At 53.7% G+C, this 13,271-nt stretch overlaps 1 protein-coding gene across 1 annotated transcript in view; it reads right to left on the bottom strand.

The window, feature by feature from the left end:
- GALNT2 (polypeptide N-acetylgalactosaminyltransferase 2) overlaps window positions 1–13,271 on the bottom strand; it is a 192,070-nt gene that overhangs the window by 26,448 nt on the left and 152,351 nt on the right. Inside the window, exons 4-9 of the mRNA XM_027046941.2 lie at window positions 10,667–10,765; window positions 10,100–10,167; window positions 9,816–9,881; window positions 6,172–6,293; window positions 3,759–3,846; window positions 66–153 (exon numbers count right to left, since the gene is read on the bottom strand). Coding sequence (XP_026902742.1) covers window positions 66–153; window positions 3,759–3,846; window positions 6,172–6,293; window positions 9,816–9,881; window positions 10,100–10,167; window positions 10,667–10,765 — 531 coding nt within the window. The remainder of the gene's footprint in view (window positions 1–65; window positions 154–3,758; window positions 3,847–6,171; window positions 6,294–9,815; window positions 9,882–10,099; window positions 10,168–10,666; window positions 10,766–13,271) is intronic.

The following is a 13,271-nucleotide window of genomic DNA, read 5'->3' as shown; positions in this document are numbered from 1 at the left end:
TCTAGAAAACACGGGGCCTGGGGTCTCACCTGTGAGGGGCACCCCAAAGGATGCCCGGCACTTACTTTATGGGGGCGACCGGGTTCCCCTGGCGGGATCTTCTCTGCTCGGGCGTCATGTAATCCCATTTGAATACCAAGTTCCAGTCAAAACCTGCCGGCCACAGAGAAGACACAAAACACAAGGCGCCGATAAGTACAAACTGTGCTCCTGCACCTCCGTCCCTCACGGCTTAGACATATTTGTATTTGATGTTTGGACTGGACTCACTGAAACCACACACAGCAAAAAAAAAAAAAAACAAGAAAAGAGCGTGACCGTGAAAGCCGCAGCAGGAGGGAGAGGGCACCCGGGGGACCCGGGCAGGAGACCGGCAGGGAAGGCACATGCTGGAGAGGCTCCCTCTGAACAGAAAACGCGGGTCAGGCTTTCCTAGGATGAAAATGCCTGAGGGTAACGGACCCAGGGAGAGAAGGGGGGTCCGTGTGGAGACACCCTGCACACCCGAGGGCTGTAGGGAGGCGAGAGAAAAAAGAGGGACAAAGTCAAATCTGCCACCAGGCCTCCAACACTGTCCTGGGGCAAAAGAAGAACCCAGGGGAGGGGACAAGATGACAGGGTCCCTGGGCCTGCAACCTGGGATCCTCTCAGCGTCTCCTGGCTGCAACCAAACCGTATTGGCGGGGGGGGGGGGGGGGGGGGGGGGGGGGGCAGAGGGACCACTTTTTGACGAAAATGAGCCAAATACTTCCTTTGGCTGCCAGCGCAGTGGGCAGCAAGCTGCAATTTCTGAGAAATAACGGCCGCCGTCCCAAGTCACTTCTAGAAGCCACAGGCTGCTTGGGACAGCCGAGCGCAGGCCCGGTACCTGCCCGTGGTTTCTGATGCTTGTATTGCCGTGTCTCGCCCTTACTCAGAAGGCACCCCGCACCGAGCCGTGGGTGCCCGCACACCCCACCCGCTGATGCTCCAGAGATGCACGAGGAGACCACTTCTTGGTGACAGGGGGCTCACGATACTGCGTTTCCAAGGGTCTGGCAGCTGAACCTAATTACTCCAGGGCCATCTGTCCTTCAGCACTGTGCCATGGGGCCTGGGCCAGCAGGGACCGTGCAAGGCCTAGGTTCGGATCTCTCTTCGGGGTGCTCTGAGGTCAAGGTCTGGTTGTCCCGCCAGCCCCCACGTCTGTAGCCTGAACAGGGCAGGGTGGGAGGCCTCAGCCGGGGGTCTCCTGGGCTAGCACGGCACACCAGATGGCCCCTCCAGAGGCATGGGCCCACAAAGGCCCCCCCGCTGGTACCGCCGAGTGCCACAGGCTAGCAAAGAAGAGGCGAGTGGCTGGGGGGGCCAGGCGGCAGAGACGGGAGCCCAGGGAGGAAACTGAGGCAGGCTCCACACTGGCTTTCCCGAAGAGCCCAGCGCTCCCCGAGGCCTGCCTCAACCAGGGAAACGACAAACGTCCTGCCTGTGTGATCAGCAGACAACGCAGAGGCCCCAGCGGGCCAGGTGACTTTAACACCACCCGCTGCTTGCGAATGTTCATTCTTATTTTATTAATTTGGTCCAAACAGACAAACTATGTTAGGTTTTGAGAATGTGCTAAAAGTCCCGTCCTTGATTTTTTTTCCCCCGAAAGGGCTCCTGGAGTAAACCTGGTGCCTCTTCTTCTTCCGACCCCGGCAGGAGGCCTGAGCCCCGCCCTCAGAGCATCTGGGTCCCTGCACTGGCTCTCACACAGGAAGCTGCTCTGGGAGCAAGAGAGCCCATCAAATCTCAGCTCTTGCAAGTCCTCGGGGACAAAGACATTCTGAAGACCGACGCTTTCTTGGTAACTAAGGATCTGTCCCCTTTAAAGCGGCCAAACCGTCTCGCCGTTTGCGGAGAATTGTTTTTGAACTCCGTGTCTCCTGATGCGCGTAGAGCCCTCCCACGGCGACGGCCCCACTGCCGATGGCTCGGGACGGGGGACCTGCCTGGCCACATCACGGACCTCGTGCCGGCGAGGCTCATCCCTTCGCTGCCCACGACACTAGCACCCCGCTTCTCAGACGGGCACGCGGAGGAGCACAGGTCAGCTGGCAGGTGGGGCCAAAAGCCGGAGTCGCCCGGACCGCCCCGGCATTCTGTTTCCTGAGGCTGCACCCGGTTTGAGAGTTTCCCGGTCTTCTTTTCTCCGTGCCAGGCCATCAGTGGCTCCTGTGTCTGTCTGCAACAGTCCGTCCTCCTGGCATCCACTCAAGGTGTTGGAAGACGGGCAAAGCGACCCCTAGGTTCACACAGAGCAACTGGGGTGCCGCTGGGCAGGTAGAAAAGACTTCGTGGACCGTAGGTGGGAAGGGTCAAGAGCGAAGACATTACACAGGCAGAAGGCACAGGCTCTGACGTCTCTTTCAGCTGCTTTGAGTGGTCTCAGCTGACCTCCTGGCTCTCAGCCGGGCTCCGAGAGGCGTGACCGCCAACCGGCCGAGGTTCAGAGAGCACAGAGCGTTTATGACCGGGTGGTGGCAGAGCCCTGTGTCACCGGCCACCCCCTGCCCCACCCCCACCCCACAGTCCCAGGGACAGAAGGACACTAGTAAGAGCCACGTGTCACGTGACCAGTCCCTTCGAGGGGCCAGTGTGATCCCTACGCTGCCATCAGCACCATGGAGCCCTGCATGAGACCGGCGGGTCCCCAGGCAAGGTCCAGGAGCCCGCGGGGGTCCACAGACCCTTCTGGGGGTCTGCCACGTCAAAACCGCATTTATATTTACATGAGACCTTATGTAAGTGCCTCTTTCAGGCGCACTCTTTCAAAAGCCCATGATGGAGCTTTCCAGAAGCTGTAGGACGTACGAGATCAGCACTCTGATGGACAACTGGATGTATATTTGCATCGCCTCGTGTTTTAACAAGTTCTCGGCTTGAATTTCTAACCCAGCAAATGCCGATACATGCGGCCAGCACGGTATAGTCGCACAGGGGTTCTCTGGGGCCTGTGATAATTTCTGGGAACGTGAAGAGCACGAGAAAAGTCACCAACGGGGCCCCAAGGGGGCTGGGTGTGACAGAACACATCCGGAGGCTATGAGGATCAACAGGAAGCTGGTGTGGCCATTTACACTCGAGGTGACCCGAAAGTGAAGCAGGATGTGAATGGTCGGCTGGGGGGGGGGGGGGTGTGTAGGGGGGGACCGGCAACCAAGCCACGCGAAGGGGTAAAATCAGCAGGACTTGGTGATGAGTGGGCTTGGGTGGTCAGCGGGAATTGGGGATGACCCAGGTGACCCGGGTGGCAGGGCAGGTGACCTGGATGGCTCTGCCACCAGGGAGAGGCAGGCTGTCGTTGTCAGAGGAGCTGGCGTCACAGGGGAGGCAAAGCCAGGCCCGATACTGAGCTCTGATGCTCACCGCACACGGCCTGTCAGCTCTGGCGGATCCTCATCCCAGACTCCGACCTGGGAAGGCTTCATCTTCCGATTAAAAATGACACCAGTCGTGTGTACTGAGCCACACGTGTCATAACAGCCACAGAAGGCCAACGAGATAAGAGAAGAACAGGAAACACAGGAAGTCCTCAAAGGGGAATAAGGCTATTTTTCGCTCTCTTTAGGAGATCCCACTTGTGGAGCACAGAGACACCCTTTGCTCGCGGTGCGTGCACTGGCAGCGTGAAAGCTGCTGTCACTGTCACTCGAGACGCTGAGAAGGAGCAGCGATCAGACGCCACACAGACAGCAAGAGCGAGGCGGGGGGGGGGGACCAGGAGCCGCGCTTACCGCCTTTCAGGTCAGCGGATGCCCCCACGTACTGAAAGTTGTCCATATTGATGACGTCGATGATGGGGGACACGACCCGAGTCCTGTCCTGAAACACAAATGAACAAAAGACAGGAGTAGGTATCAGAAACAGAACAAAGGATCCCACCCCACAAAAGGCAGGCATTTGTGGCAGGCAGTTTCAGTGAAACCCACGCTGTGCTCCAGGGGACCTTGGGGCCCCCCCATCCAACGCGCGCGCCCTGCCCTCAGCCGTCCCGTGGACGGGCCCTATTCTGTGCCGAGCAAGGTCGAGGGTGAGCGGGCAGAGAGAATCACTCCCTGAGAGGAGGCAGCCGTGGGCACGGGGTGCCTCAGGCGTCTGCTGCCCCGGCTGGAGGCAGGGACCGTGCCAGGGTCCCCAGCGCGCTCTTCCGTTTTCCCTAATGTCAAAACGCCGACCACGGGGCTGCTTTCGTCCTGACAAAATCTAAGCTCAGCTGCACTGAAACATCAGAACCGTGAGCCGCGGCCTTGGGAGTGGACTCCTGGCCGAGACACCCACACGGCAACGCAAGGGCATGAGCAGAGTGACCAAGTATTATTTCGGCAGAACGGAAGCCAAGTCGGCTAGAGAATTCCAGACCCTACGCAGGTCTTACCTGTGATTTCTATCAAACAAGAACATTTTTTCCCTTAGACGGAAGCATTTCTTTATGCCGCGGTTATTATTCTGGTAAGAGTTTGTGAACATAAGGCCTTTTAACCTTCCTGCCCTCTTTCAAACGAGATGCTTGACGCTGGGGAGGGGCGCTGCCCCACGCGGCTAGTTAACGGAAGAGGAAGTGCTGTCCTCCAGTCATTTACCGAACCCGTGTTAACCAGAGCAAAGGCTTCAAAAAACAAATTGGTAACAGAATCAGCAGAGCTAAGAGCCTAATACATCAGAGGAACACGTAAAAGAACAGTATAAAGTTCTGACATCACCCAGGAGCGAGTTTACGGGACACAAAACCCCGTGCGCCGAGAAGGGACAATCAAGTCTTCCCTTGCCGGGCTCGGTCCGGACCTGGGGATGGGCACCAAACAGCATAATTTGCTCTCCTTCTCAGTCCACTTCTTTTGTTTTGACTTCTTTTTTTTTTTTTTTTTCAAGTTTATTTTGAGAGAGAGAGAGAGAGAGAGAGAGTGTGTGAGCAAGAGAGGGGCAGAGCAAGAAGGAGAGAGAGAGAATCCCAAGCAGGCTCCTAACTGTCAGCGCAGAGCTCAGCACGGGGCTCGAGCCCACAAACCGTGAGATCGCGAGCCGAGCCGAAATCCAGAGTCAAACGCTCAACTGGTTGAGCCCCCCAGGTCGGTCTCCACACACGCTAATATCTTGGCTGTGGCCTCTGCGACCAGGGAGGAGTCTGGTTGTGTGAGAACGGGCCTGGAGAGGACGGGATTCCAGAGGGTTCTTCTCTCGGCTAGGTGCGGGCATAGGTGTAAGAGGGCTCAGCGAGAGGGGATGCAGCAGAAACTGCTTTGCAACCCTGGCTGTGTCTCCTGCATGAATTTTGGATGTGTTATTAAACACGTTAACCCCCAGGTTCCTCGTGGGGCAGACGGGGTCGATACGTAATTTATCTAACACGTAGTTAGTGCTCGGTGAACAGTCCCGAATATCGTAGTATCACTGATAACTGGGACACGGAGTCAAGATCATCAATACCGTCATAACATCATCATCACTGGTAGCTTGTGGTTATTGAGTATTTCATGATTTAGTGCCCCTCAGCTACCCGTGTCACACGTGACTCGTAAAAGGCCTCACTCGTTCGTTTCCGATTTCTCCAGTACTTCCGTTAGGTTCGCTTTATCACCCCAAAGAAACCCTTTCTCAGTACGGAGAAAAGAAAAGTCAGGAAAGCAAGCAAAAGGCAAGCGAAATGACAAAAGGCCGAAGGTAATACCAGTGATGATGTTTCTAGCGACAGAGGTACACAAATTGCGCCCCGGGGCACCCTGACAGCCTCTAACGGTCAACTGTGTGCTCACGGGCACCCCGTTCCGCCACGAGCCGGCAGGCTGGGCTCGTCGGCGAGCAGCATGGCTGGAGGTGGCCAGCCTGCCCTCCCGGCCCCCTGGAGGCAGCGATGGCATCAGCCGCTCCGAGTGCACTTGCTGGACGCCGGGCGCTGTCCTCAGCGCTCGGCCCCTCCTGAGCTCAGAGAGAAGGCAGACCCTCCTAAGAGGAAAGGGACCGTGGGAAACTGATCAGGCTCTCGCCAGCCTCTGCCGCTCCTCGCCTCCGACTCATCAAAGTGATTTTCTCTCCAGTGATAAGATTCCTACAGTGAACGGAATATTCTTGGAGCGGTTGTGCCAGAGGCACGTTTCCCCCCCTCCCCTTTCCAGCACGCGGGAGGAGCCCAGCACGAGCCCCGGGCCTCACCTCAGCCACCCTCTCCAGGAGGGGCTCCAGCCAGTGCTCGTTGCACTCACAGTGGCTGTCCAGGAACGTCAGGACCTTGGCCTGGGCCGCATCGGCCCCCCGGACCCGTGAACGCATCAGGCCTGCGGAAGTGATTTCAAAAGCGCATCAGAGTATCTGAGAAAAAGGCAACAAAACAGCACATACAGCATTGACATCCCCCCGCCGCCCCCCACGGCTCTGTGGCCCTCTTGCCGGGCACAGTCTAGTACAGAGTTGGGGGGCAGGATCAATCCTGCCCTGTGGTTACCAAGACAGGCTTCTGTCAGGATCTCCGTTCCTAAGTTCATTGGAGGACGAGGAAGGCAACTTTCTTAGAACGACTGCCCTCTGAGTCAGGCCCTTAAGAACCTGAAGTCTCCTTTATCAAGCAACTGAAACGTGGAACTTTTCCGACTACCTTCTTCTGACGCAGCAACAGTTTTCTCCTTAACTGGGGCAAGGGAGGTGTTACTTGGACACCTTCAGGCGCTGGTGGTACCGATTTTAATGGCGATGACGTAACGCTAAGGGTGCTGCAAATATCTTTGCCTGTCGAAGACCTACCACAGCCGAAGAACATCGGTGGCAAATCCCGGCTGACCGGGTTTCACAGAAAATTAGTTCCACGACAGGTCAAATTTCCACAGTTTACGTACTGTGGTCTGCTAATAATATGGATCTTTTACTATCACACCAAGTCTTATCACAAGTCGTATCTCTGTCACTGGATGACGCGGTCATAAATGGCTTTTGCTGTGTATGCCGGGCTTTCCGCAGTGTCCCCTGTCATGATTACCCGTGGTTGTGCATTTCACAATTTCAGGTACCTGTGGTCAACTGAGGTCTGGAAGCCAGGGGATCCTCCTTCTGACACATCATCAGAAGGTCAGCAGTAGCCTAACGTTATGTCACAAGTCTGTGTCATCCCCCTCCCTTCATCTTATCGTGGGGGCATTTTATCACCTCACATCATCACAAGAAGGGTGAGGACGGAACGATAAGATATTTTGAGAGAGAGAGACCACATTCATGTAACTTTTATACAGTATAGTTATAAATGTTCTATTTTATTATTAGTTATTATGGTTTATCTCTTACTCTGCCTAATTTATAACTTACACCTTGCTGGAGATACGCACGTATAGGGAAAAAGTTATTCAGGGTCCCTTACTATCCGTGGTTCTAGGCGTCCACTGGGGGGTCTTAGAACGTATACCTGTGGATAAGGGGGCACAACTGTATATGAAGATGATGTGACTATTCACGACCCGTGAGGACAGCGTTTTCAAGTTCCTTTATACAGAGTAGTCAAAATGGGTTTTCAATGATTCTTCTAGATCTGCATGCTATGGGAGGGGGAAAAAAGATAAAGGCTTCCAGTTCTGGTAATTGCAAAGTCGAGAGTCTTAGCTTGTATTAGACAAGCTCTTACTCAGAGAAGAGTTATAAACTCTGACCAAAAGAGAAAAAGCAAGAATCAGAAAGGGCCAGACAGCAGTGAGAAGCAGGCAGAAACTGGAGGGGATTCAATCCCTGAAAGGAGAAAAATCACAGGGAGTGAAGCCCAGGGGTGTGTGGTGTTTCTCCCGAGGTTACACCACGACCCGCTGCAACACAGCCTTTTTGGCTGGAGGTGTCAGAGGACAGAGTTCAGGGTTTCGAGAGGGGCTAGAAACTGAAAGGAGGAGATCCCGGAAAGGAGGTTTGTTCGTCTCAAATCTGGAGATAACCTCCTCATAAATCCTCGGCTGACTCCTGAACTTCAGGCACAAGGGAGACCCCGCGGAGTCCGTGAAAAGAAACAATCAGAAGGCAGAGAGAACTGAGATTTCAGCCGGTAACCACCACGGGACACACAGTTTGGCACAGGGCTCCCACCAAGTTAGAAGGGCTGGGTCATCTTTGAGGCTCCCCAGCCGATTTTAATAAGCAGCCAGATGAAGTCACTGGCACATTAAAACCCCCACTAAACAAACCGAAGGCCGTTCCTTCGCTGCCATAATGTTTCAGGCAACTGATTTTCTCTGACATCTACGAAGAATTACGAAGCACCTGTATAGATGTTCAAGTACATGGGAGACATACATGCACACACGGACACCCAAGCGCACACATACATTCCCGTGTGTGCTTTTTCTCACTCAGTACCACCCGCTTCATTTGCTTACAGGTTTCCTTCCCACACTCTGGCTTCCCACAGCGGCCCCTCCCCCTCCCTTTCCAGAACAAAGCATCAGCTCACGTTCTCACCCAAGTGAACATCCTAACTTAAAGCACTCAGAGGCACTGATGTCTAAGGTTAAACTCTGACAAGGCCAGCAAGTGATCTGTCAGTTATAAAATGCCACCATGAAAAATAATTTCTTTCTTTTCCTCCTCTTCTTCTTCTTTTTTCTTTCTTTCTTTCTTTTTTTTTTTCTCCTTGTGCTAGCAGGCACTTTGGGTTTCAGTTCAAAAAGTTATCATGCAGTTTGTTTGGGGGCACATGTAATGCAAGATTTCGGTTTGACCTCAAGGTTTTGGCTTATTCTAAGCTTGGGAGATAGATGCGAATCCAGCAAATAGAGCTTCCCAAGGGCAGGGCTGATGCCACTGTTTATGTATCTTGAACCTGAGGAATAATGATCTTGGTTGGTTAAAACATGGTGCTGATGGCACTGTCCTAACAGGCTCAATCACTTTATCGCTGATGAAATTCCTGCTAAGAAAAGCTGCCCGGATTGACTCTGACCGGGCTGCACGGGAACCGGAAGGAAGAGTATATACACTCATCAGAGAATACAATCACCACTCCAGGATCAGCGGAGTCATCCTCAAATAACTAAGATGGCATGTTTTAAAACTGTGCCGTCTTCCTACCCTGAAGGATTTCTCTGGACCATGGAGGAGCCTAGAATCCAGCCACCAAGCCCTTCAAACAGCATCGATACACTGGATGTTAACTGCGTTGTGGTTTTAGCTTCCTTTCCGGACACTTCAAAGTAATACTTCCCCCCCCACCCCCCAACCCTTTGGAGTCTCTCTCCTAACTGCCAATAAAGTGGACTCGATAAGTCCAGCTCTGGCAGACAAGACTGACCGCAGGTTTTGCGGCTGGCCTTTGCAAAATCCAATAAGCATGTAATTGCAGCAACATCTCCCTTTTTGGGATGGTTCACCTTCAGCAGGCTGTCAAACTTGAATCCGTTATTTTATCAGATGCCGGGAGCCTGGCGTCACCAAACTTCTCATTGCTAAATCTTTGTTTTCCTTCTAAACTCTGGTACTCCAGGGACTGATAAGACTTCCTGGGTTGTAAAAGGAAGAGAGACGCCAATTTTCTAAATACATAAATAAAAATGTAATTTGAACTCTTGCCCTAGTATACAAACAATTTCAATTAAGCTTTGAATGTCCTCCCTCGGCTTTGCTGGGAGAGGCTCCCAAGAGGCTCCCGTAGAGAGAGAGAGAGAGAGAGAGAGAGAGAGAGAGAGAGAGAGACACACACACACGAAGACTAGAAAGTTAATTGTTCTTTTAGCTGAAACATTTCGGGCTCAGGAAAAGTCAGCATTCAACTGTCTTGGTAATTGAATTAAGAAAAAGAGTTTAAAAAAAAAAAAGAAAAAGAAAAAGAGTCTTACCTTCTCGCCGATCATTTCTGAGAACCCGCACCTTCTCAATTTTCCCCAAGAGAGCCCCGTCCTCAGCTAGGGAAAGAGAGAAGCAGAGAATTTGGAACCTCGTTTGCAAGGGCTCTGTATTCAAGTATTGTGATTCCCAGTCATCGGTGGGCGGATCTCCTGGGGCATCAAAGAGGCACCTGTTTCTTTACACGGCCCAGATTTCTGACTTTTTCGGGCACTAAGGAAGGCCGGCGCCCAGGAGAAGGGCCAGGCAAGGGGCAGGAATCCGTCTTGGTACTTACGGTCATTGCTGTAGTCATCCACCAAGATGATCTCTTTTATGAGGTGGGGCGGGCTTTTCTTAAGCACGCTGAGGAAACAGAAAGACAAAGGTTGGGGCCCCTGGGTGGCTCGGTCGGTGAAGCTTCTGACGTCGGCTCAGGTCATGATCTCACGGTTCGTGAGTTCGAGCCCCGTGTCGGGCTCTGTGCTGGGAGCTCAGAGCCCGGTGCCTGCCTCGGGTTCTGTGTCTCCCTCTCTCTCTGCTCTTCCCCTGCTTGTGCTCTCTCTCTCTCTCTCAAAAACAAATAAATGTTAAAAAAAAAAAAAAAAGAAAAAAAGACAAAGTTTGGAGGCCTTGTAGGGGTATCGCTTGGGGTGGGGGATTCTCCTGCGACGGTCCCAATCCTTGGCTGGAGAAGCCATGAATCAGCCGCTCCTTGTGCTGCGGTCAGGTGACCCGTCTGAACCCCCAGCAGACAGCTCTGGCCTGGCACGCCGGGGATGCGAGCCGGGTCCAGCAGCCCTGCCGGGGACCACCGCCCGTATGGTGCAGCAGGTGGGCACTGGGTGGCCTCTCCTGCCCTTACCTGACCACCGTCCTCAGCAAGGCCGACCTGGCTTCGTTGTGGAACGTGATCACCACGCTGGTGGCTGGCAGGTCCACCCTCCACTGCTTCCGCTGACATCTGAGGGAAGAGAGACATCGTCCTCTGAACGCACCTGGACCAGCCTCGGAGAGGCCCTGGAGGGCACGAGCCCGAAGACCCACTGGGATGGGCATTCTCGGGTGGACCTGCTGTCTGCAGGAGGGGCTGGCCTATTCTGAGAGCAAGTGACAACAGGACATAAGGAAACAGAGAAACACAACCGGAGTTACACGTTAAAAGAGGATTTCGGCGACAAGTAACATATTGAGAACATCTTTCTAACGCTGAGAGAGGAAAAAAAAAAAGCGTGTTTTAAAACAGGGAAGTCCCATTTCTTCCCACATGCAGATACACCTCTAGAGATGTGCTTTTCACAATTCACAGTGGTTATTTCCGAGGGGTGGAACCGAATGCGAGTCGATGTTCTTTTCTCATCTCTCCGGCAAGCATGTGGGGCCTCTGTGGTTCTCGGCAAAGCTGTATCTGGAACCCGGCTCTGTCCCCCTGACTGCTCGGCCGTCCCCCACCCCCACCCCCCGCCAAGGGCAGCAGGGACACACACCTGTCACCCTGCCAGCCTGTGTCCCAACAAGGTAGGCGGGAGTGGTACCGGCTGGGGCGGGGTGAGGGGCAGGCCCATGGGAACCTGAGCCCGGCCGCTCTCACGGGCGATGTGGTCACAGGGACCACAGATAAGCTCCGGGCAGATCGAAACAAGTCACGTCTCGAGTCTGGCCTCCACAGACAGACACAAGACCGCAAGGACACAGGATGGCTGTGTGAAAAAACGGGACCCCGGCAGCTCTAGGTCGAAGATGCTAACGGATCACACGCTAGAGGCAGAAACGGCCCATCAGGGTAGAGCCGGCTCAGCAGAAGCCGTCTTCAGGGACCGTCCCTTCAGGGCAGGCTCCACGGACTTGGAGAGCACAGAACACGTCAGCATAAAGGTGATGGTTCCAGAGAGAGAGCAATACATCTGGGGTGGGCTCACAGCCTGTCAGGACCGCCGGCAACATTCGGGCAGTTACCAGAACGATGGCACCACTGATAACCCGCTTGGGAAAAAAAGGCTGGGAAGACAGGAGACCATCTTTGCCCTGAGGGAAACGGAAACAGTTCTCAACATCATTTTGTGTGTGGAAGCATGCAAGCGGGGGAGGCGCAGACAGGGGGGGTGGGGGGGGGACAGAGGATCGGAAGCGGGCTCCGTGCTGACAGGTTGACGGCAGTCAACCCGATGCGGGGCTCGAACGCACGAACTGCAAGATCACGACCTGAGCTGCCGTCGGACGCTCAACCGACTGAGCCACCCAGGTGCTCTTTGACCAGCCGTGTTAACACCCCAGGCCCGAAGGGTGCAACAGTTGTGCCACGAGCCTGCACGAGGGTAGGAACCTGTCAGGTGGCCCCCAACGCGGTCCCTCCACCCCAGCCTCTGCGATAGCTGCACAACCTTCCGTGAGCCCAGTGCATTTGACAAACCCTGTTTTTCCCTGTCAGCTCTTCATGTAGGCTACCACAGCTGTCGAGCGATGGGCTTCCAGAATAAAAGGGGTCTATCTTAAATGGCCAATCAGTGGGAAAGGGAGTCGGGTTAGAAACAAACAAACAAACAAAAAATCTCTGGTGCCCAGCCACGGCTGAAAGCGTGTAAGCAGTGAAGGACTGAAGCCTTCACACTAAATTTCCATGACTGGGAAAGACGACCTCAGAGAAGCAAATTTGGCAAAGGAGCAGAAAAGCGGTGCAATTAAAAAGCAATGAGGTCCAGAATCGCAAAATGGGCTTCCTTTGTTTATTTTGGTTTATCTGGATAGCCTGATTTTAATTGCTCACGAGGACGCCGCATAATATACCGGTCATGTGTTTGGGCGGGGGGGGGGGGGGGTGGGGGGGGGAGGGACGGGAAATGCATTCTGGAATTAATAGCGGACCTCGTCACGGCTCCCGACAGCTAAGTCCTTAATAACAAGTAGATAGACAGGCTGGTTTTGTTGTTTTTCCTTTTCTTTCCATTTCAAGAATTAGCTAATTGTTGGATGAAGGAAGGAAGGAAGCCAACTGGTGGATGCCAGGTTCAGCTGTAAACAAATTACCGACAAGTGCTGTTCCCCAGAACTCCGTCCGTAATGCTAACGAGCAAGAACTCGCGTTAGGAGGGTAATATCCTCTCCAGTGAGGTCCCACCTAACACAGAGTGAGGTGCTGAGCTAAGCAGGTTGCGCCCTGACTTACGGAGCGGGCGACGCGGCCACACAAGGATTAAAACTGGGAAGCATTTTTCACGCCCAAATCACAGTCCACTCAACCAATCCGGTCACGTCCTATTCTCCCAGTTTGCTGTTCTCCACGGGAGCCTCATTCTCCGTGAGCGCTGGGAAGTCTCACATGTTTCAGGACCCAAAAGGGCTGCTGCAGGCACATTATTTTATTAAAACTCTTCTACGTGTCCATAAGGCACCACGTTTTGCCAGGATTTGGCAGTCAGGAAATTTAAAAGGCATCCCGTTATTTTTTTAAAGGTTATTTTATTTATTTATTT

This window comes from Acinonyx jubatus, chromosome D2 (genome assembly GCF_027475565.1).
Source record: "Acinonyx jubatus isolate Ajub_Pintada_27869175 chromosome D2, VMU_Ajub_asm_v1.0, whole genome shotgun sequence".
In the NCBI taxonomy this organism is placed as follows: Eukaryota; Metazoa; Chordata; class Mammalia; order Carnivora; family Felidae; genus Acinonyx; species Acinonyx jubatus.
This window is presented reverse-complemented; position numbering and strand designations above follow the sequence as displayed.